Source organism: Oncorhynchus gorbuscha, linkage group LG13 (assembly GCF_021184085.1).
Source record: "Oncorhynchus gorbuscha isolate QuinsamMale2020 ecotype Even-year linkage group LG13, OgorEven_v1.0, whole genome shotgun sequence".
Taxonomy (NCBI): Eukaryota; Metazoa; Chordata; class Actinopteri; order Salmoniformes; family Salmonidae; genus Oncorhynchus; species Oncorhynchus gorbuscha.
Window position 1 is genome coordinate 53875057 of NC_060185.1, and position 24843 is coordinate 53899899.

Genomic DNA, 24843 nt, shown 5'->3' on the forward strand with positions numbered 1-24843 from the left:
CTTTGGTATACTCAGTGTATACTATGCATCGAGAAAATATTCAGACCCCTCAACTTTTTCCCCATGTTATGGTACAGTCTTATTCTAAAATTGATTGATGACCATTTTTTATTTAATCTACACACGATACCCCATAGTGACACATTTTTGCAAATTTATATATTTTTTAAAAGTATTCAGGCCCTTTGCTGCAAGTTTCAAAATTATGCTCAGGTACATCCTGTTTCCATTGATCATCCTTGAGATGTTTCTACAACGTCATTGGAGTTCACCTATGGTAAATTAAATTGATTGGACATGATTTGGAAAGGCACATACCTGTCTATATAAGGTCCCACAGTTGACAGTGCATGTCCGAGCAAAAACCAAGCCATGAGGTCAAAGGAATTGTCTGAGACTGGATTGAGCTCCGAGACTGAATTGTGTTGAGGCACAGATCTGGGGAAGGACACCAAAAAATGTCTGCAGCATTGAAGGTCCCCAAGAACACAGTAGCCTCCATCATTCTTAAATGGAAAATGTTTGATACCACCAAGACTCTTCATGGAGCTGGCTGCCCGGCCAAACTGAGCAATCGGTGTCGAAGGGCCTTGGTCAGGGAGGTGACCAATAACCCAATGGTCACTTTGACAGAGATCCAGAGTTAATATGTGGAGACGGTAGAAACTTCCAGAAGGACAACTATCTTTGCAGCACTTCACAAATCAGACCCTTATCGTAGAGTGGCCAGACGGAAGCCACTCCTCAGTAAAAAGCACATGACAGCTCGCTTGGAGTTTGCCAAAAGGCACCTAAATGACTCTCAGACCATGAGAAACAAGTCCATGAGAAACAAGTCTGGTCTGATGAAACTAAGATTAAACATGTCTGGAGGAAACCTGGCACCATCCCTATGATGAAGCATGGGGGTGGCAGCATCATGCTGTGGGGATGTTTTTCAATGTTAGGGACTGAGAGACTAGTCAGGGTTGAGGGAAAGATGAACAGAGCAAAGGACAGAGATCCTTGATAACCTTCTCAGGACCTCAGACTGGGGTGAAGGACAGTGACCCTAACCACACAGCCAAGACAACGCAGGAGTGGCTTTGGGACAAATCTCTGAATGTGTATGGCTCAAATTATGGGACTTCTTGGTGGAGTGTCCTTAACCTGCCAGGTATATGTTCTAATCTCGTGCTAGTAAATGGTAATCCCAGCCCAACTGGTTCACGGAAAAGCACCTTCCTGCATATTAGCAGTGATTTGTTTATTGTTCCTGTAGTTTTGTGATGATTGTACATGCAGATAAGTGTGCATTTGATGGAGAGAAGAGAGCATGAACCATGTGTAACGGATGTGAAATAGCTAGCTAGTTTGCGGTGGTGCGCGCTAAATAGCGTTTCAATCGGTGACGTCACTTGCTCTGAGACCTTGAAGTAGTGTTTACCCCTTGCTCTGCAAGGGCCGTGGCTCTTGTGGAGCGATGGGTAACGATGCTTCGTGGGTGACTGTTGTTTATGTGTGCAGAGGGTCCCTGGTTCACGCCCGGGCGAGGGGACGGTCTAAAGTTATACTGGTGCCCCACTGGTTGCTGCGGAAAAAGACGGAGGTCAAAAGGGGGGTGAGTATAACGGATGTGAAATAGCTTGCTAGTTAGCGGTGGTGCGCGCTAAATAGCATTTCAATCGGTGACTTCACATGCTCTAGACCTTGAAGTAGTGTTCCCATGTTCCCAGAATTTAAGATATTGTTAGACATGTTTCATGAGAATGTTGCAAGAATATTCATGAATCCAGTTTTCTGTGGGTTAGGAGAATATCCCATCAATGTTCCACCAAACGAACCCAGAACATGGTTGCCATGTTCTCAGATTAGATATTAATTTGTAAAAATGTGTATAATTTTATTTTCACTTTTAATTGCAATTTCTTGTCATGTCAACATATTTCAATCCCACTTTGTAACGCAACAAAATGTAAAAATTCATGGGGCGTAGACTTTCTATCGTGTGTGTGTGTGTGTGTGTGTGTGTGTGTGTGTGTGTGTGTGTGTGTGTGTGTGTGTGTGTGTGTGTGTGTGTGTGTGTGTGTGTGTGTGTGTGTGTGTGTGTGTGTGTGTGTGTGTGTGTGTGTGTGTGTGTGTGTGTGTGTGTGTTGGTCGGTCATGTGAGACAGCTAACCAATGGCAGTCGTGGATTAGACGCCGCCAGTGTGCATTGACCGCGGACATAATGGCTAGATGGGAGACTGTTTGTGTCAAATTGACTTCTAATAAAGTTGAATTATTTTTCATTCTAGCTAACCATAACCATTTTCAGAACCTTAATCTAATTCTCCTGACCTGCTACATCAATTCGCTTTACCTGCAGCGTGAATTATCGTAACCTGCCACGGAAAGTCAATTCTGACATAAACTGTATCCCATCTAGTCAAAATAGGACTGAATCAGAACGCCAATTTCACTCAGCCTTTATCAACGCTGACAACCGATTTGAACATATTTCCTCCGTTGCTGACATGTAGCCAACACGATAAATTGGCCGGCAGAAGTATTTACGGTAATTATGTTACATTGTTGCCGATTGTACGCGATACAAATTTAAGTGAGTATGCTACGCGAAGATACGTTCTCGGATGAATTTGTGGTTCTAGTTTTAACGTAGAGCGGTCTCTTTAGGCTAGCTAGAGTATATGTACAAATGCAGTTGTTCCCAGCCTAGTTCTCAACCAGGGGTACTTGGTCTAGCCACAGTTGATAATTGAGAAGTCTCATGAGACCCTAGGCCTACAGGTAAAATGCACATGAGGGACACTTCAGGGGTACTCCAGGCAGACCCAAATTAATTTGCCCGACAGTGGTACAGTAACCGAAAAAGGTTAGCCCACTAAACCCAAGATGTAATTCTTAATTTTAAGGTCCAAAAACCTTGTATGTTATTTTCAGCGGTAGACTGACTGGCAGCCAAAATAGCCAAGTACTCCACCTGAAAATAAATTAATTTCTCAATTGCGATATGATTCTAGAAACATAAAGCCCTTTACTATCACATCGGAATAATTCCACAAATACAAAATATACACTTACTGTACACCAGGGGCACCACTTTGGTTTTAGAAGTGGGGGGGACAATCTGGCGGTGGTCCTCCCCCAGATTTTTGGGGGGACATCTAAAGCTATTTTCTTGCATTTTTACACAATCCAATATGCTGTCTCTATTTAGAACAAAAAGTAAGCAAACATGCCCACTGTCATCAAGCTAGGTAAGAGATCATTATTAAGTATGTTTAATGTGATTAATCAGACTGAACAAGATCAAAGGTAATTCAATAATAAATATTGTTGCACCTTTAACCAATAGACTAACAAATGAACAACTTGAAAAACTAAGTCGACTTTTGATTGACTTTATTAAGACATCCTCTATATCAAATTTCAGTCAGACTGACCTGCCAGCCCGAGCCACCTGCACGCCCGACCCCCACCAGTCCAGTAAATAACTCCACTCATTCCCAAAACAAGTAACTTCCCAGTTCCCACCTTCATTTTTTTTTGTTCCCGATGGAATGTTTTGGAAACAAAAAAACATACCGTTGAAGTCAGAATTTTACTTAGACTTAATTTGGAGTCATTAAAACACATTTTTCAACCACTTCACAAATTTCTTGAAAACAAACTGTAGGTTTGGCAAGTCGGTTAGGACATCTACTTTGTGCATGACACAAGTAATTGTAATTGTTTACAGACAGATTATTTCACTTATAATTCACTGTATCACAATTCCAGTGGGTCAGAATTTTACATGTACTAAGTTGACTGTGGCTTAGGAGCTTCTGATAGGCTAATTGACATCATTTGAGTCAGTTGGAGGTGTACCTGAGGATGTATTTCAAGGCCTACCTTCAAATTCAGTGCCTCATTGCTTGACATCATGGGAAAATCAAAAGAAATCAGCCAAGACCTCAGAAAAAAAAACGGTTCATCCTTGGGAGCATTTTCCAAATGCCTGAAGGTACCACGTTCATCTGTACAAACAATAGTACGCAAGTATAAACACCATGGGACCACGCAGCTGTCAGACCCCTCATTCTGTCTCCTAGAGATTAATGTATTTTGGTGTGAAAAGTGCAAATCAATCCCAGAACAACAGCAAAAGCCCTTGTGAAGATGCTGGAGGAAACCGGTACAAAAGTATCTATATCCACAGTAAAACGAGTCCTATATCGACATAACCTGAAAGGCCGCTCAGCAAGGAAGAAGCCACTGCTCCAAAACCTCCATTAAAAGAAAAGCCAGACTACGGTTTGCAACTGCACATGGGGACAAAGATAGCACTTTTTGGAGAAATGTCCTCTGGTCTGATGAAACAAAAATAGAACTGTTTGGCCATCATGAACATCGTTCTGTTTGGGGGGGAAAGGGGAGGCTTGTAAGCCGAAGAACACCATTCCAACCGTGAAGCATGGGGGTTGCAGCATTATGTTGTGGGGGTGCTTTGCTGCAGGAGGGACTGGTGCACTTCACAAAATAGATGGCATCATGTGGTCCTCTGTAGCTCAGTTGGTAGAGCATGGCGCTTGTAACGCCAGGGTAGTGGGTTCAATCCCCGGGACCACCCATACGTAGAATGTATGCACACATGACTGTAAGTCGCTTTGGATAAAAGCGTCTGCTAAATGGCATATATTATTATTATTATTATTATAAAAATTGTGGATATATTGAAGCAACATCTCAAGACCTCAGTCTGGAAGTTAAAAGCTTGATCGCAAATGGGTCTTCCAAATGGACAATGAACCCAAGCATACTTCCAAAGTTGTGACAAAATGGCTTGAGGACAACCAAGTCAAGGTATTAAAGTGGCCATCGCAAAGCCCTGACCTCAATCCCTCAATTTGTGGGCAGAACTGAAAAAGCATGTGTGAGGAAGGAGGCCTACAAACTTGACTCAGTTACGCCAGCTCTGTCAGGGGAATGGGCCATAATTCATCCAACTTATTGTGGGAAGCTTGTGGAAGGCTACCCAAAACATTTGACCCAAGTTAACTATTTTAAAGGCAATGCTACCAAATACTGATTGAGTGCAGGTAAACTTCTGATCTACTGGGAATGTGATGAAATAAATAAAAGCTGAAATCATTTATTCTCCACTATTATTCTGACATTTCACATTCTTAAAATAAAGTGGTGATCCTAACTGACCTAAGACAAGGACTTTTTACGAGGATTAAATGTCAGGAATTGTGGAAAAACTGAGTTTAGATGTATTTGGCTAAGGCGTATGTAACCCCAAACCACACAACCTACTCAGGTTTAGGATCTTAATGAAAACATGTATTTTTAGTTTTGGGTGTGTTAAGCCAAAGCCAGAGTGACAACCCACAGGACGGCAGACCCACATGGCAAGGACTGAGCAGCCCATCAGCTAGGGAATGCCTAAATTGTTATCTCCCCAGAAGTATGAATGTTTTCAATACAGACTCCTTCAGTCATAATGTATTCTATATTAGGCATCCAGACCTTATGCAAGTTGCTCCTTTAATCTGGTAATAAATCAAAGCTATTGATGCATAACTTGACACTGTGGGAGGATAACCAACCTTCCAATTAATGGACATGTTTCTTATCTGCTATAAATGCTTGGTTAAACAGTTTCTTCAGATAGGTCTCCAGTATCAACATTTCCAAGCAAACAAAACCAATAAGAAGAGTGAATCTGTAGACATGCAGAGATAAAAGAACATACTGTTTGCCAGAATTCTGCCAGCCTTCACAAGACCATGACTTATGCAAATGTGTCCCCTTTTGTGTTATACACCTCTAGCAGAGGATTTACATGGTTGAGTGCATGTTATTCAGTTTCACTGGCATATAGTACTTTCTATAGATGGCCTTAAACTAGTAATTTATGTCTGAGATTATATGAACATGACTGGACATTCAAACATATGTATCTTTTCATCATCATCAATAGCTTCTACCAGGTCTTCTTTCGTTTTACATGTTTCAGTTCGCTAGAGCTAGAGCTAGCAACTGGAACAAGCTGCAACAGACTCAAACTGGACAGTCTCTTCTATCAAAGACGCAATCATGGACACTTACTGACAGTTGTGGCTGCTTTGCGTGATGTAATGTTCTATCTACCTTTCCCTTTGTGCTGTTGTCTGTGCCCAATAATGTTTGTACCATGTTTTGTGCTGCCGCCATGTTGTGTTGCTGCCATGCTGTGTTGTCTTAGGTCTCTCTTTATGTAGTGTTGTGGTGTCTCCCTTGTCGTGATGTGTGTGTTCTATATTTGAGTTTTTATTTATAATCCCAGCCCCGTCCCCGCAGGATGCGTTTTGGTCGGCCGTCATTGTAAATAAGAATTTGTTCTTAACTGACTTGCCTAGTTAAATAAAATGTTTTGTGTCATCGGGAAAAGACTAGATCAACTCATGATAGTTTGTATATCAACTTTGGAGGTTTGTCAGACTGCATTAAAATAGCATCTGGCTTGTCCAGTGTTTTCTGCACTGAGAGAATTAAGTATTGTATCTGCAAAATTTCACCTCACAGACTGGTCTTCCCTGGCTGTCTGACCCTGCTGGGACCCCTGTCACCATCTCATCCTGCTAAGACATGATGAGCAGGGTTCCATTCCTGTGGGACGCCTGAAGGACCTGCGGGTTTGACAGGGATCATTGCAGCACAGTCTGCGGACAGTCAGACAGATGACTTTGGGATTCAAATTGTTTTGTTGTCCCACAGATTATTTGGAAACGGTCCTCTGTCTGCTTGGTATGCGTTAGCCTCACATCCTTTTCGCATTATTCACACACTGCTGCTTCAACTTCTTCAATAGCCTATCTCTCACAGTTGGCCGTGAGCGTTCAAGTGTTCCTAGTATGTGTGGTCTCATTAAAATAGAGTAGGCTGCCTACATAGGCAGAGAATCACGTGGCAGTTAAATATCAAATAAGATTATACTTCAGTTTAGTGTCTGTAAAAAAATGATAATGGAAAGAAGTGGAGGGCGCTCAACCAATGTGAGTCGACCTGCAATCAAAACATGGAATCATCATTGAAAAGGCACAAAGCACACACAAGTTAGGTTACTATGGTGAGCACCGGTGAGCCTATTCATTTAAGTATTGATTACCCTTTTATTTGCCTCTGCCTGCAAATTGTCCTAATAGGTGGGCGATATTCTATTGGACTAAGCAAAACGTAGCAAGTGTCGTATTCATGCTGCTTACAGTTCAGTAGCTACCTGCGAGATCAGGTGTGGTCTCAATTAAATAGAGTAGGATATAGCCTATGCATGAGCAGAGAAGCACAGCGCAATTCTATTTCCAAGGAAATGTACTTCCTATATTGCCTAGAAAGTTCTAAATACTAATCACCCACATTTTTGTCTGAAAATCTTCCCACTCCTAGAAGGTATCCTATAAAATAGCTCAAGAGAAAGTGGAAGTCTCTCCAACTCTGCTATCTTCAATTTAACATATTGGCTGATCTAGCCCAGTGATACAGATAGCCTAATATCGGGGCCATGTGAGAATCTCCTGGTAATTTAAACTATTTTAAGGTATTTTTGCTCATTTGATATTACCTATAGGGCTCAAAATTGCTGCGACTATGGCTGGCAAGTGAGCTGTGTCACATACGCCTAAAATAACATTGCGGGACTGCAGTTGTGTTTGGGACCAGTCCTTGTGGGAGTCGGACAGAAAGCTGGTGAGGTATGAAAAGCTGCGGATGCTGGCACAGACCTCTACTGAGCACCGTGACAGTGAAGCCTGTAATGTTTGAGCTGAGTATTACTGTCAGTGTGAAAAGTAGGGAATTAGCAAGGGAAACGGACAGCTCAATAACGTTACATTGCCATACTGACTAATAAAACCTCTCAAAACAAATGCTACATACATTTCCATACCGACAAAAGCTGTTAGCAATATGAGGCAGCTATTATTACTATGTCTGACAGATGGGTCAGCTCTAGCCTCTACCTGACTGTGGTAGCTACTAGCTAGTGCAGCTAATTCACCTCAGTCGAGAGGGGATTAAACTTTCGCTAACCTTACATGCCAGTTACAATACTAGCTCAGCACTGGGAATAAACACTAGTTTAGTTTTTTGTATGTAAAGTTAAACAGCAGTTACCTTGTCAACTAAAGAGTAACCAGTTTCTGCTGTGCTTGCTTTTAGAACTCTGAAAGAGTGCAAATCATACGGTGCATTCGGAAAGTATTCAGACCCCTTTGACTTTTTTCTCATTTTGTTACGTTACCGCCTTATTCCAAAATGTAATGAATAAAAAATGTTCCTCATCAATCTACACAATACCTCGTAATGACAAAGTGAAAATAGGTTTTTAGAAATTTATATTAAAAATTAAAAATATTTGCGTAAATATTCAGACATTTTGCTCTGGTGCATCCTGTTTCCATTGATCATCCTTGAGCTGTTTCTACAACTTGATTGGAGTCCATCTGTGGTAAATTAAATTGATTGGATTTAATGGAGTTTCCCCAGCATCCTGAAAATTGAAGGTCCCCAAGAACACAGTTGCCAACATCATTCTTAAATGGAAGAAGTTTGGAACCACCAAGACTCTTCCTAGTTCTGGCCCCCTCGGCCAAACTGAGCAATCGTGGGAGTAGGGCCTTGGTCAGGGAGGACATGTTAAGCCTGATACAGAGGCTATTTCTTTTGGGCTATTGCCTGTGTATATTTGGTAAATCTACTTGTATATTTTGTATGATATGGGTCTTTCACCATTGGATCGCCAAGACCTGTCAATAACTCGACACTGAGTACATCGACCTGTCTTTCCTTCTGCTGATTTCGTGCCCTTACCACTGCTACAAGGTCCATGTTTTTACAATTACATAGGTTAATAAAAAATACTGCATGGTGGTGGCAGCATCATGCTGTGGGAATATTTTTCAGGGACTGGGAGACTAGTCAGGATCTAGGGAAAGATGAACGGAGCAACGTACAGAGATCCTTGATAAAAACCTGCTCCAGATCACTCAGGACCTCAGACTGGGGCAAAGGTTTACATTCCAACAGGACAACGACTCTAAGCACACAGCCAAGACTACGCAGACATGGCTTCGGGACAAGCCTCTGAATGTCCTTGGCCCAACCTGATCGACATCTCTGGAGAGACCTGAAAATAGCCGTGTTGCGACGCTCCCATCCAACCTGACAGCTTGAGAGGATCTGCAGAGAAGAATGTGCTAAACTCCCCAAATACAGGTGTGCCAAGCTTGTAGCGTCATACCCCAAAATACTTGTTTGTAGTAGCTGCCAATGGTGCTTCAACAAAGTACTGAGTAAAGGGTCTGAATACTTGTGTAAATGTGACATTTCTGTTTTTCTTTTTAATACATCAGCAAACATTTCTAAACGTGTTTTCACTTAGTCATTATGGGGTATTATGTGTAGATTGATGAGGAAGATGGTGAGATTTGCGCACTGTAAACTGTTTTAACCTGCTTCGTCACAGTTGCAGCAGACTGTATTTTTCAGTGATAATACATTTCTGGCGGCCTTCCATTACACACAGGTGTTCAGAGCCTACTAGATACTGTAGCTAATTAGCACAGGTGGTCCCTCTGTCTTCCGTAAACACGTGCTGTAAAAAGGAGATACGGCCATGTGGGAACACTAACCGTATAAAGGTGTGTATCAATTTAACCTTTTTCTTTTTCGATAATGATATCTCACTGATATGAAAAATAAGGTCCTTGTGCTTCCAAAACCTTACCTCACGTGATGTGTGTTGATGTCCCCCGTACAGAAGATGCCTTCCTTTAATGACTCTGTAATGTATTGGGCTAGGAACCACTGTATGAGTTGTTGAAAGGGAAGTTTCCCCTTTTATTTGTCTAAAAGAGGACAACAATTACTTATGCGCCTACTAATGTATGGTAAATCATATCACTTTTCAGTCAATGTATTGGAGCTCGTGAACCACATTTTAGAAGCATGCGTGTATTGTCTAGAATATATATTTGGCTTAATACATTGTTAAACCACTTTTTAAAATATTTTATATATTTTTTACTGCATTTCATTTTACAAACTGCTGATGGGGGTTAGACATTAGGAATAGAATGAAGCATATTTTCATAGATTACGGGTACATCAATGTAATCAATCCTGATCTCACAGATTTAGCTCTATTGTGGCTCCTGAGGCCCTCGTAGCATTATCAGCTTAATCGAAGTTAAATAATAATCAGTCTGTAAGTACTGTATGGGGAAATTCCACGGTAACAGAGACTCTGATCTTTCTGCTCAGATGCAAAGTTTGGTAACAGAATAAAGACACAAACCGTCATTCTGTTTCCAAACTTTGCATCTGCATTGTTCAAGTAAATGTGTTTTTGTCAAATGTTCAAAGTAGTCCTTGTGCATAGAGTTGCATGGTTTGTTAAACGGACCCAGGACTGAGTTTGGGAAACCCTGCTCAAACAGTTAGACATTTCACTTGAAAACAAAAAACAATGATTACAAAGTTTAGTCCAGGACTTAATCTGTGTCCTAGAAAGCAGCCCTTATAGCACAGGTGGTAGATGGGGCATGTTCCCTATAACTGCAGGATTGCTGGTTCAAGCCCCGCTCTGGCTGTTCCTCTTAAATCTCTACAATGGTACTCTGCGGGGAAGTAACACTACCTAGCAGTATCTTCATTAGCCTAACCGACTCTCATTGCACAGCAGAAAGCCTTTAGCAACTGCTGAGATATAAAGGTTAGTGGCCTTTGTATGTTCAAATCAGAGAGATAGATGGAGCAAAGCTGCCATCAAGCCAAAGGGTGGCTACTTTTGATTTGTTTAACACTTTTTTTTTTGGTCACTACATGATTCCATATGTGTTATTGCATAGTTTGGATGTCTTCACTATTATTCTACAATGTAGAACATAGTAAAAATAATGAAAAACCCTGGAATGATTAGGTGTGTCCAAACCTTTCTGGTTATGTATTTTTTTAAATCCTGTTGCCTATAATGTAATTGCAGCAAGTAGGAGAGGGCAACATAAAGTACTGTTTAAATTATCTTTACTACCAGAGAGAAAAGAAACAAGAGCACAATTTCTCCCAAACACAGAAGTCTTTGTTATTCATTTTGGGGCTGGTCTTTTTGTGTTACCTGTGAACTAATTTTAGTCTCTCTTGTCATTCAGAAGTTGAGCACTGGGCAGGGGAGCCTTACATCTAACAAGTGCTTACATAATATCCATTGATTGAGTTGTTAGTGGAGTTTAGTGAATGGAAGTGAAACTGAGGTGGAATACAGTGCCTTGCAAAAATATTCATCCTCCTTGGCGTTTTTCCTATTTTGTTGCATTACAACCTGTAATTTAAATACATTTTTATTTGGACTTCATGTAATGGATATACACAAAATATTCCAAATTGGTGAAGTGAAATTTTGAAAAATAACCATGTTTTAAAAAAAAAAAAAAATGACAAAATAAAAAACTGAAAAGAGGTGTGTGCATATGTATTCACCCCCTTTGCTATGAAGCCCCTAAATAAGATCTGGTGCAACCAATTACCTTTTAGATGTTACATAATTAGTTTGCACACAGGTGGACTTTATTTAGGTTTCACATGATTTGTCGTGTGTGTGTGTGTGTGTGTGTGTGTGTGTGTGTGTGTGTGTGTGTGTGTGTGTGTGTGTGTGTTATGAAAGGCCAGAGTCTGCAACACCACTAAGCAAGGGGCACCACGAAGACCAAGGGTCTCTCCAAACAGGTCCAGGAAAAGGTTATAGAGAAGTACAGATCAGGGTTGGGTTATAAAAAATATAACTGAACATTTTAACATCTCATGGAGCACCATTAAATCCATCAGTAAAAAATGGAAAGAATATGGCACCACAACAAACCAGGCAATAGAGGGCTGCCCACCAAAACTCACAGACCAGGCAAGGAAGGCAACAAAGAGACCAAAGATAACATTGAAGGAGCTGCAAAACTCCAATATCCACGGTGGAGCAATGTGATACATTTCATATTACATGACCTTCCCCTGGACCAGATAAAAAAATATATATACTAAACCCTCCCTTTGCCTGAAATAGAAAAAGCATGACTTTCCTCCAGGTAATCATTCTGTGAATTTGGATCTGTCCCTAATGACATAAGGATCCTCTATTTTGCCTGTCCTCGAACCTTTCTTGACCTCTAGCAATCATGCTAAGTCTGCTATGATGTTGCTGGGTTTGACATCCATACTGGCATTGTAATTCTCACACCAATCATTATATTGATTGATTTAAGAATACTTTTGTTAATCATGTAGGGACATTTAAAAGGCCAGGGTCATGTTCTGTAGGAACAAAACGCCAGAAAATGTTTTGAAATGGAACAAGGGACTCCCTGTCCTGAACAAAAAGGCTAGGGTTGTGTTTTGTATGAACGGAATTGATTTTTGGGTGGGTGGAAATGGGACAAAGGCATTGGTAGAGAAAGTACCCAATTGTCATACTTTTCTATAAGTAAAGATACCTTAATAGAAAATTACTCATGTAACAGTGAAAGTCACCTAGCAAAATACTACTTGAGTATAAGTCTATAAGTATCTGATATTATATATACTTAAGTATCTAAAGTAAATGTAATTGCTAAAATATACTTAAGTATCAAAAGTAAAAGTATAAATCATTTAAAATTCCTTATATTTAGCAAACCAGACATCGCAATTTTATTTTTACATTTTTATTTACTGATAGCCAGGGACACTCCAACACTCTGGCATAATTTACAAACAAAGCATTTGTGTTAAGTAAGTCTGCCAGATCAGAGGCAGTAGGGATGACCAGGGATGTTCTCTTGTTAAGTGTGTGAATTGGACCATTTTCCTATCCTGCTAAGCACTCAATGTAACGAGTACTTTTGGGTGTCAGGGAAAGTGTATGGAGTAAAGTACATTTTATTTTCTTCAGTAAGTAAAAGTTGTCAAAAATATAAATAGTAAGGTAAAGTATAGATACCACTCCAAAAATGACTTAAGTATTACTTTAAAGTACTTTATACCACTGGACAAGGGACTACTTGTCCTGAACTTATCCCATAAGGACACTCAAATTATGTCCCAAATGGCATCTTATTTCCTATGTAGTACACTGGGGAATAGGGGTATCATTTGGAATGCTACCTCTCCCTTGGAAATCCAACCTGTTGTTATTGTCTGCCCTGTAGCTGTGCGGCTGAGGTGGGCTGGTTTTATGAGCGAGCCTGGATGACCGTGATGGAGGAGGCTGCCACTCGGCTGGAGAGGGAGCATGTGCACAGTGTCTACGAGAAGATTGCTCCTTATTTTAATGACAGCCGCTACAAGGCCTGGCCCAAGGTGCGCCAGTTCCTACTGGACCATGAGCCTGGCAGTATCATCGCTGACGTGGGTATGTACGCTACTGTGTCTGTTCTACTGCTGATGGACATGCATTAAGTGGGTATGTGTCTCTGTCTTAATACTGGCCTTGGTCTGGTGGCCTGAGTTTAATTGAAACGAACAAAAAGTCCAATAACAACATACGCTGCCTAAGGTTTTCTACCTGCTATTGATTGATTTCATGATGCAATGTTTCGTTGTTGACAAGCAAATTAGTCTTTGGTTGACTCTTGCTTTCAGCTACTGTCTAAGATGGTGTGTGATATTCTTAATTTCCCGCTAGGGGGTTGATTTTCACACTCGAAAGTACCAGTCATTCTGAGATAACCTTGCTTCAAATCTGATAAATCCACTATAATTGAGAATTTCAATAAGCATTTTTCTACGGCTGGCCATGCTTTCCACCTGGCTACTCCTACCCCGGTCAACAGCACTGCACCCCCCACAGCAACTCGCCCAAGCCTTCCCCATTTCTCCTTCTCCCAAATCCAGTCAGCTGATGTTCAGAAAGAGCTGCAAAATCTGGACTCCTACAAATCTGCCGGGCTAGACAATCTGGACCCTTTCTTTCTAAAATGATCTGCCGAAATTGTTGCCACCCCTATTTACTAGCCTGTTCAACCTCTCTTTCGTGTCATCTGAGATTCCCAAAGATTGGAAAGCAGCTGCGGTCATCCCCCTCTTCAAAGGGGGGGACACTCTTGACCCAAACTGCTACAGACCTGTATCTATCCTACCCTGCCTTTCTAAGGTCTTCGAAAGCCAAGTCAACAAACAGATTACTGACCATTTCGAGTCTCACCATACCTTCTCCGCTATGCAATCTGGTTTCAGAGCTGGTCATGGGTGCACCTCAGCCACGCTCAAGGTCCTAAACGATGTCTTAACCGCCATCGATAAGAAACATTACTAATCATTGATCTGGCCAAGGCTTTCGACTCTGTCAATCACCACATCCTCATCGGCAGACTCAGCCTTGGTTTCTCAAATGATTGCCTCGCCTGGTTCACCAACTACTTCTCTGTTGGAGTTCAGTGTGTCAAATCGGAGGGTCTGCTTTCCGGACCTCTGGCAGTCTCTATGGGGGTGCCACAGGGTTCAATTCTTGGACAGACTCTCTTCTCTGTATACATCAATGATGTCGCTCTTGCTGCTGGTGAGTCTCTGATCCACCTCTACGCAGACGACACCATTCTGTATACTTCTGGCCCTTCTTTGGACACTGTGTTAACAACCTTCCAGGCAAGCTTCAATGCCATACAACTCTCCTTCCGTGGCCTCCAATTGCTCTTAAATAGATGTCAAACTAAATGCATGCTATTCAACCGATCGCTGCCTGCACCTGCCCGCCTGTCCAACATCACTATTCTGGACGGCTCTGACTTAGAATACGTGGACAACTACAAATACCTAGGTGTCTGGTGGGTCTGGAAGGAGAGTTTACAGTCTAACATCAAACATCTCCAATCCAAAGTTAAATCTAGAATTGGCTTCCTATTTCGCAACAAAGCATCCTTCACTCATGCTGCCAAACATACCTTTGTAAAACTGACCATCCTACCAATCCTGGACTTCGGCGATGTCATTTACAAAATAGCCTCCAATACCCTACTCAACAAATTGGATGCAGTCTATCACAGTGCCATCCGTTTTGTCACCAAAACCCCATATACTACCCACCATTGCGACCTGTACCCTCTCGTTGGCTGGCCCTCGCTTCATACTCGTCGCCAAACCCACTGGCTCCATGTCATCTACAAGACCCTGCTAGGTAAAGTTCCCCCTTATCTCAGCTCGCTGGTCACCATAGCATCACCCACCTGTAGCACGCGCTCCAGCAGGTATATCTCTCTGGTCACCCCCAAAACCAATTCTTTCTTTGGCCGCCTCTCCTTCCAGTTCTCTGCTGCCAATGACTGGAACGAACTACAAAAATCTCTGAAACTGGAAACACTTATCTCCCTCACTAGCTTTAAGCATCAACTGTCAGAGCAGCTCACAGATTACTGCACCTGTACATAGCCCACCTATAATTTAGCCCAAACAACTACCTCTTTCCCAACTGTATTTATTTTGCTCCTTTGCACCCCATTATTTTTATTTCTACTTTGCACATTCTTCCACTGCAAATCTACCATTCCAGTGTTTTACTTGCTATATTGTATTTACCTTGCCACCATGGCCTTTTTTGCCTTTACCTCCCTTATCTCACCTCATTTGCTCACATCGTATATAGACTTGTTTATACTGTATTATTGACTGTATGTTTGTTTTACTCCATGTGTAACTCTGTGTTGTTGTATGTGTCCAACTGCTTTGCTTTATCTTGGCCAGGTCGCAATTGTAAATGAGAACTTGTTCTCAACTTGCCTACCTGGTTAAATAAAGGTGAAATAAAAAAAATAAACATGAAGTCATGATGTCAATGTCAAAACACAAGTAGCACTCCCAAAGGAGTGCACCATATAGGCAAGCAAATAGGGTGCCATTTCATACGGGCCTCATGCATGTCTTTCTCCTGGGGTTGACATCTAGGCTGCATCCTGATTCTCTGCCCTTCTCCGAAAGGGTGTACATGCATACTCCCGGTCATGGATTAAACAATGGTGGAAACTCCCTCCAGCCAGTGCTTACACCAATCCAATTCTTTGAAATCTATGATTGTGAGTGAGCAAGTGCACACTTTGGGAGAAGGGTGGAGAATCAGGACTGGGACCTGGTGTTTGTTGTTGATTGTCTGCCCTCATCCCCATCACAGGCTGTGGCAATGGCAAGTACCTGCACATCAACGGCAGTGTGTTCAAGCTGGGCTGTGACGTTTGTCGCCCCCTGGTGGACTCTGCCTGGAGCCAGGGCCACGAGGTGCAGCTGTGTGACAGCCTCAGGCTGCCCTACAGGGATAGCTGCTTTGACGGTGTCCTCTCTATCGCAGGTAGGCCTATGCTTCATTCAACATGGGAGGGTACTGGCCTGTGTTGTCTAGCGGTTAGTGTGTCTGACATAGTTCAATTGGGGGTCAGACCAATTGGCTTGCATTCTGACTCTCACTCCTGCTACCATTACTTTCTTTTCACTGTCCTCCTCACTCCCCCTCGGGCCTAACCCTACAATGTTTGCATATCGGAAGTGTCTGGATAGGTATAAGCAGTGCTTGATTTGAGATGAAAGAAGTGCAGGAGCTGTCTTCTTGCAGGTCGGTCCATTAGACTATGTTCATCGAAGTTCACAAATTACATTGTGCTATAGAGACCTCTGTTTATTCATTGTTAAGGGTTTGTACATATTGTTCATGACTATTATTATAGCCTACATGAAAAAGTAAGCATTATTGACACTGGAATGCTGCTGTGTCTGATCCCATGTAGACCTACAATCTCCTGCCATTGTGCCATTGATCACTTAACCCCAACAAAGTAGAACTGCACGGTTAGTCACATGTGGTCAACCATCCGTCTGGAGAGCTCCTGGGTGTGCGGGCTTGTCTTTTGATCTAGCCGTGAAACACCCTAGTCTGCTTATTGAGGTTCTGTTGAGCAGCTGATGTTAATGCTACAATGTGGTTAGACCAGGGCTGGAACAAAAGAGTGCCACCTCTGAGGATGGTTGCCCATGACTGAGGTAAAAGTGAACGTCACCCAGTAAAATACCACTTGAGTAAAAGTATTTGGTTTTAAATATACCTAAGTATTAAAAGTAAATGTAATTGCTAAAATATACTTAAGTATCAAAAGTAAAGTATAAATAATTTCAAATTCCTTATATTAAGCAAAGCAGGCGGCACCATTTTGTTTTTAAAAAGTATGCATATCCAGTGGCACACTCCAACACAGACATTATATACATAATATAGATATGTGTTTAGTGAGTCCGCCAGATCAGAGGCAGTGTTCTCTTGATAAGTGTGTGAATTTCACAATTTTCCTGGCCTGTTAAGCATTCAAAATGTAACGAGTACTTTTGGATGTCTGGGAAAATGTATGGAGTAAAAGTACACAGTATCCAGATGTCTCTTAAACCAATCAGATGGATCAACACCCTCCTTATCTTTCTATAATCTCTCCAACACTGCCAGACTACTGGAGGCGGGAGCAGCCATGGTGGATTCACAGGAATAGCTACCGTTAGAATAAACTCCCTTCCATACAGTCCTGTCTCCCTCGTCTGGGTATTACCCACACATCCAACGCTCTGTTCTGTCTTCGCTCATGTTCCCAGCATGCCTGTAAAATCCCATTCTCAGGATGAGACACCCCGTGTACCTGTAGGTTGACCCAATAGTTAATTGCCAGATGGTGTCTCCTAATCTGCAATGGCATCCCCTATCTCCACCTGTAGTCCAGACACTAGGGAGGTCTGAAATGCCCCACTACATATTTTGAGTCCTTGCCCCTGTATGACATCTAGCCATTCAAATGAGGTCCGGCTGTCGAACCATTCACTGCTATAGTCTATTACAGATCAGATCAATGCAACATACATGGTCCTCAATGAGGAACACACCAGCCCCCCCCACTCCTTCCCCGTCAGACCAGATCAATGCAACATACATGGTCCTTGATGAGGAACACGGTCTGAGTTTTATCTACAGAGGACCTGAATCCCCACATGTTAAGGATCGGTGTCCCGCTAGCAGGGAGGGCGCGTAATTAAAATAAATTCTAATTAATATTATGGATTTTAAACATTTTAGGTACATGTAAGTGTCTTATATCAGCTGAAATCTCAAATTCTTGTTAATCTAACTGCACTGTCCGGTTTACAGTAGCTATTACAACGAAAACATGCCATACGATTGTTTGAGGACTGCGCCCCACATCAAAATATTTTTCCACCGGCACAGGTTTCATACATTCACATATAAAGATTAAATATTGTATTACTTTAAAAAAAACTTCCTCTGATTTGTCATCCAAAGGGTCCCAGCTATAATATGTAGTGTCGTTTTGTTAGATAAAATACATTTTTTTTATCCCAAAATGTCCGTTTAGTTGGCGCTATGAATTTGAGTAATCCACTCAATTTGCAGAGAAAGGAATCTGAAAATCTACCCCTAAACTTTGTTTCAACAAGTCAAAATGAGTTTCTATTTACTCCTCAGACACCCTAAAATGTAATCAAACTATAATATTTATTTCGGAAAGAAGTATGTTCAATAGGAAACAAATTTTAGCAGGTGCGCAACTTCGTCATGGTGTGCAATAACACAGATTTCCAAGTCTGTGTTCTCATACTAAAACTGTTTACAAGCCTGAAACATTGAACATAGACTGACACCCTGTGGAAGCCATAGGAATTACATCCAGGGAGCTATTTTACAATATTAGCTTTCTCTTGCATTTCTAAGATGATGGTCTCTCAAAAAAATAAAATTACGTTTGGTTTTTCTTTGGATTTCCCCCACCATATCTATTGTACATTATTTTACAATATCTTCTAACTTTAAAGTGTTTTCTTTCCAATGGTACCAATTATATGCATAGCCTGGCTTCAGGGCCTGAGCAACAGGCAGTTTACTTTGGACACATTATTCAGGCAGAAATGGAGAAAAAAGGGGCCTAGCCCTAAGAAGTCATTAATGCCCACCGCTCTACCACCTCAATTGCTTCCTGTACCTTCTTGACTATGTATGGTAAACATTATTGATCATGTTTGAGAACAACAGAGAACTAATCACGCTCGCCTGCTGTGTACCATTATCCACCAGGTAGCTGCCTGAGAGGCTTCCCCAACCTCACATGGATAGACCTTCCAAACAGGAAACCCTTTATCCAGGTGTAAGTTCTTCCTTCTAACCCCGGAATATTGAGCTCGATAAACAACCCCTCCTTCTACATCATATCATACACCTTTGACCACATCAAAAAAGACAGATACAACAGTCTCCTTGTTCACTTGAGCCTTCCTGACCTCTGCTTCTAAGCAGAGCACTGGGTCCATAGTTCCCCTAACATTCCTGAACCCACTCTGATGTGGCGATACTAGCCCCTTGCACTCCAGGAAGTAAGTTAGCCTCTCTGTAATCATACCTTCCATCATCTTAAATACATGTGATGTTAAAGCTATTGGCCGATAGCTTGTTGGCCTCATCCTTCCCTGGCTTTCGGATTGGTACCACTACTGTAGTTTACCTTCCTCCCACACTCTTGTACAACACCAATACATTATCCAGTGCCTCAACAATAAGATGGGCCAACATACACACACCTCAAATTTCCCAGATGAAGGTAACCCAGTCTTACCTATTTCACTTTTGAGCAATCAATGCATAATTTACATCCTCACTCCTATCTAGCACTCCTGGATGCTTCTCTCTCATTCTCTCTCTGCCCTTCCATCTGACAAATTAACCAGGTTTTCACTTGGACAAATGCTTTGGACATCATCTCTCCTCATCTGCTGGCACATCCCGCTCGTCAATACTGGATTATCCCACTCCCTTCTGGCCCCACTCATCAATACTGGATTATCCCACTCCCTTCTGGCCCCACTCATCAATTCTGGCCCCACTCATCAATACTGGATTATCCCACACCCTTCTGGCCCCACTCATCAATACTGGATTATCCCATCCCACTCATCAATACTGGATTATCCCACTCCCTTCTGGCCCCACTCATCAATACTGGATTATCCCACTCCCTTCTGGCCCTCATCAATACTGGATTATCCCACTCATCAATACTGGATTATCCCACTCCCTTCTGGCCCCACTCATCAATACTGGATTATCCCACTCCCTTCTAGCCCCACTCATCAATACTGGATCATCCCACTCCCTTCTGGCCCCACTCATCAATACTGGATTATCCCCCACTCATCAATACTGGATTATCCCACACCCTTCTGGCCCCACTCATCAATACTGGATTATCCCACTCATCAATACTGGATTATCCCACTCCCTTCTGGCCCCACTCATCAATACTGGATTATCCCACTCCCTTCTGGCCCCACTCATCAATACTGGATTATCCCCACAATACTGGATTATCCCACACCCTCATCAATACTGGATCATCCCACTCCCTTCTGGCCCCACTCATCAATACTGGATTATCCCACGTCCTTCTGGCCCCACTCATCAATACTGGATTATCCCACACCCTTCTGGCCCCACTCATCAATACTGGATTATCCCACTCATCAATACTGGATTATCCCACACGTTTCTGGCCCCACTCATCAATACTGGATCATCCCACTCCCTTCTGGCCCCACTCATCAATACTGGATTATCCCACTCCCTTCTAGCCCCACTCATCAATACTGGATTATCCCACGCCCTTCTGGCCCCACTCATCAATACTGGATTATCCCACTCCCTTCTGGCCACACTCATCAATACTGGATTATCCCACTCCCTTCTGGCCCCACTCATAGTCTTAATCATCCCCCACACTTCTCCCACAGGTGTCGCCCTTCCAATGGTGTCACAGAACCAATGCCAACATGACCTCTTAGTTCTCCTCACCAGGGCCTGGGCCTGCTTATACTGAATCAGATGTTGGAAGTTATGTGTCCTTTTCAGTACCAATGCAATCTTTAACAGCCTACTGTCATGCCGATTCACAGACTAGCGGCAAATAAACTTGAAGAAAACGGAATCAGGAACTGAATGCCTGCTCTCCATTGCTATTCAATGCAGATCCTGCCTTCGTGCTTTGATCAACTTTTTTTTTACCTCCGTATGTGAATCTGGGCCTGCGATATGCTACTTTGTTTTATAGAGGAGTGAAAATGCAATTCCCCAAAAATTAGAGGTGCCAGTACGGTGCTCTGGAAAGCTCCGGCCCAAATCAAGAACTGTGGTAGGGAGTGAATTGGGACCCAGTGTTAGGCTAACTGGGCACTTCATTCAATTCAATAAAAGCTTTGTATATCCAATTTACATTTGAAAATCGTCTTTGGCATGAGGCTCACATGCATCACATTCATTTATCCATCTCTCTTCGATTTAAAGGGGCAATGTGGGACTGGTACATACATTTTTGGACTTCTAAATTCATGATATATGGCCATTGATTATAAACTGGGTGGTTTGAGCCCTGAATGCTGATTGGCTGACAGCCGGGGTATATCAGACTGTATACCACGTGTACGACAAAACATTTATTTTAACTTCTCTAGTTACATTGGTAACTACATTTTTTTTGGTAAATTACATTTACAATGGCAATAAGGCACCTCGGGTTTGTGATATATGGCCAATATATCACGGCTATATCACGGCGTTGCGTTGTGCCCAAGAACAGCCCTTAGCCATGGTATATTGGCTATATACCACACCCCCACGGGCCTTACTGCTTAAATATAATGTATGCATGCCTCATGAGCTTAGTTGAACTGTCTTACCTCATCATCCAAAATATAAGCTGGTTTTACTCCATTGTTTGTAAATGTTGCAATCGTAATTTGTAAACAAATACTGTACAGCTTCAAAACATGGCTAAAAATCATTTTGATCTCATGGATGGTCAGTCCTTGCAACCATAGCTCTGTCTATGAATTTGAGTGGTTCCATTTCTCCAGCCCCATCCCAAAGCTGTTTACTCAAAAAAGTGTCTGGTTCCGTTTTGTTGTTTTTGAATCCCAAATTTCCCATTTAACATACTCCCAGCTGCCTCTGCTTGGGTATCATGTAGCTGTTCATGTTCAGTGCTTCACTTCAAATCACAGTGGTTGTGACATGAATCGAATGTTGAAAACGAGGCCAGTTTCATAGTTGACATGAGACACACTTCCTGGCACAGCGCCCTTGTTGCCTCGGCAGCCGGGTTACCAAGATAACAAGGGTATGTTTGGGGAAATAATGAATGGTTTTATTGCAAGGTAAAGCGGTGTCTAATTACCAACGCGTGAGTAGGCAGGATTTGGGTGATCATTTGCCCTAGGACAGTGTTAATAATCATAAACACTGGCCCCTCAGTGGCCTCAGGAGGTCGAACAGTTACTGCCTTCAGAGCACAAGTATAGCGACGTTGGCGTGGGTTCCAATCTAGCCCATCAGTATTGGGGTCAATTCATATTGAAAGAAGTCAATTCAGGAAGTCATTTGAATTTAAAACTTTTGAAATAAATAAATATTTTGATGCCCCTTATGCTATTATTGAACCCTCTTCGCTATCTCAATGCCCCCCCTCCCATTCTGAACTTGCCATTCAGAAAGATCTGTTGAACTTGTGACAATACTGTACAAGAAGCTCCAATGCCCACCACTTTCCTAGTTGCACTGCTCAACTTTCCAACCCTCAAAATGTTTTTTTTCTCCCTCTAGTCATCCATCATCTGTCCACCAAAGAGCGTCGTATTCGAGCAATAAAGGAAATGGCAAGGACCCTGCGCGTGGGCGGGCGCATCATGATCTACGTGTGGGCCATGGAGCAGACACGGCGGAAGTTTCAGAAGCAGGACATCTTTGTGCCCTGGAACCCCAACCCCCCATCCCCCACCCTGGGCAGGGAGCGGCCCACACCCAGGAGGCGGGGCGCTGTACAGAGCATGAGCGGTAGGTAGCTGGTTAGGTGCCGAAAGGTTGCCGGTTTAATATCTGGAAGGCTGCTATTTTTTGTTGTTGATCCCAGGTGCAATCCCCTGCTGTTGTGCTCTTGAGCAACACTCTTAACCCCGAAAAATATTTTTTGTGTGTGTGTGTGTTTGGACTAACCAAGTAAGATTTATTTTCTTACCTATCCAAGAATGCCTCTACAGCGACAAGAACAGGAAGGTGAAAAGCACATCGTCCATGCTGGACAAAGAGGAAATGACCTGCAGTCCCCATCAGAGCCACAGGCTCTGGATCTTCTCACGCTCCCTGGACTCTGTCTTTGACTTTGGCAGCCTGACCATCTCCAGATCCACCTCCAGGGAACTCATCAGCACCGTCTCCTCCCGGCTTGGGGAGGCAGAGGGGGGAAAGGTCGGCCGCAGAGGCAGGGGAGCGGGCCTCATCAAGCAGCTGTCCAGCCTCTTTTCTGGCTTCTCCAGGAACAACTCGGAGGAAGATGTCTTTGACTCCGTCACAGACTTAGCCAGGAGCCAGAGAGATCATGGCAACGACAACCATTCCAACTCCACAGAGAAGACCAGTGTCCCTACTGCCTTGGTCCAGGAGTGTGGCTCTGTGGCCCTGCCTGACCTGGTCTCCTCCTACCAGAGGGAGCACACAGAGGGTCCAGGGGAGAGGGAAGCAAGCCCACCAGGAGACCTCAAACAGGACAGTGAAGGGGAGCCGGAGGCCGCCTCGTGTCTGCGCTATTACCACGTGTTCCGGGAGGGCGAGCTGGCGGAGCTGATCGAGAGCCACGTCCAAGAGCTCCACGTCCTTTACTCCTGCTTCGACCACGCCAACTGGTGCGTGGTGGCCGAGAAGGTCCAGGTTTGGAACATATGACTTGGTTTTAACAAGTTTATTTGATTTTTTTCTCATGATTTATTCATCTTGCGCCTCAAAGACAAAAATTACACTATTTTTTAAGAGATGTTGAAGGTACTGTTCAAATTCTTGAGGTGTTGTTTTAAGAGGTAGTGTTTCGCAAATGGAAAGCGCCCAATAAGCAGTGTCCAGAGACCCAGGCCACGGTATATCTGGTCTGCGTCCCAAATGGCACCCTATTCCCAAGACTTCTATCCTCCGTTCCAATGCTGCTATCAATGGACCACCAATAACTATGAAAAATGTCTGCCAAGGAATCAAGTCATTTAAGTTTTCCCTCTCTAAATTTTACTCTTCTGTTTTTAGCCATAGAGGAACTTATAGGATACCCCCCCCCCCCTTCCATTTGCCTCTTAGACTAACTATTGACCATTATGTTATATAGTGGTGGAATGGGTCTCTCAAATGCAAATTCTGCCTGTGTTTGTCTTCATATGTTCCGCAAAATACAAGAGGAACCAACCTTGCAGCAACGTTCTGTGACGTGTTGGTATCCCTTTCTGTGGACCACTTGTGTATAATGGGTCACGTTCTAAGGAGCCATGTGCTGTTATTAAGAATGCTTAATTAAGTCAAGTGCTGTAACGTCAATGCTGTCTGTGTGATTTGGTGTTAACATGTTGTCCAGCTGAACTAAACCAATATAATTTTTGGGGCAAATGATCAGACATATGTCCTAGATGATACTGTGAAATGTTGCACTGTAGGTCTGTTGCTGCTTGCTGAATGTCCGTGGTTCGCATATTAATAGCTCCCAGAAAACGTGAAACATTTCTGTAGTCATTGAGCCGTGGTAGTTGCATAAGCCTGTCAGTCCAGTGCAGCATGTCTAGTAGACTCACTACTATGATACTGGTGTACAGATTTTATGGTTGATTTTTAAAAATGACAATTTTTAAATAGAATTTGTCTGTGTATGTTTTTATCCCATTAATAAATAATTAGTATGAATCTCCTTCTTGTGATTGATTTACTCGTCCTAATCATAATCTGTTTATTCTACCAATGTTCTCAATTTCCTGATACATTGAGGCCAGTGA

The 24843-nt window shown here is 42.6% G+C and overlaps 1 protein-coding gene across 2 annotated transcripts; it reads left to right on the forward strand.

Annotated features, from left to right (window-relative positions):
- Window positions 1–1552: 1552 nt before the first annotated feature.
- Window positions 1553–24747, forward strand: trmt9b (tRNA methyltransferase 9B). 2 transcript variants are annotated; one of them, XM_046296494.1, is made up of 5 exons: window positions 1553–1600; window positions 13179–13381; window positions 16130–16303; window positions 22646–22876; window positions 23067–24747. In XM_046296494.1, exons 2-5 carry the CDS (start codon window positions 13219–13221, stop codon window positions 23759–23761), a joined length of 1263 nt encoding a protein of 420 aa, XP_046152450.1. In that variant the 5' UTR covers window positions 1553–1600; window positions 13179–13218; the 3' UTR covers window positions 23762–24747. The 2 variants fall into 2 exon arrangements, with proteins under 2 accessions (XP_046152450.1, XP_046152449.1); XM_046296493.1 differs by lacking the exon at window positions 1553–1600 and adding an exon at window positions 2384–2536.
- Window positions 24748–24843: the final 96 nt, after the last annotated feature.

Bases quoted from the DNA above. Each gene is read 5' to 3' on its own strand.
- trmt9b (XM_046296494.1), top strand. From the start codon at position 13,219: ATGACCGTGATGGAGGAGGCTGCCACTCGGCTGGAGAGGGAGCATGTG. The intron at 16,304-22,645 runs GTAGGCCTATGC...TTCTCCCTCTAG, and splicing joins CGGTGTCCTCTCTATCGCAG to TCATCCATCATCTGTCCACC. The intron at 22,877-23,066 runs GTAGGTAGCTGG...TACCTATCCAAG, and splicing joins CGCTGTACAGAGCATGAGCG to AATGCCTCTACAGCGACAAG.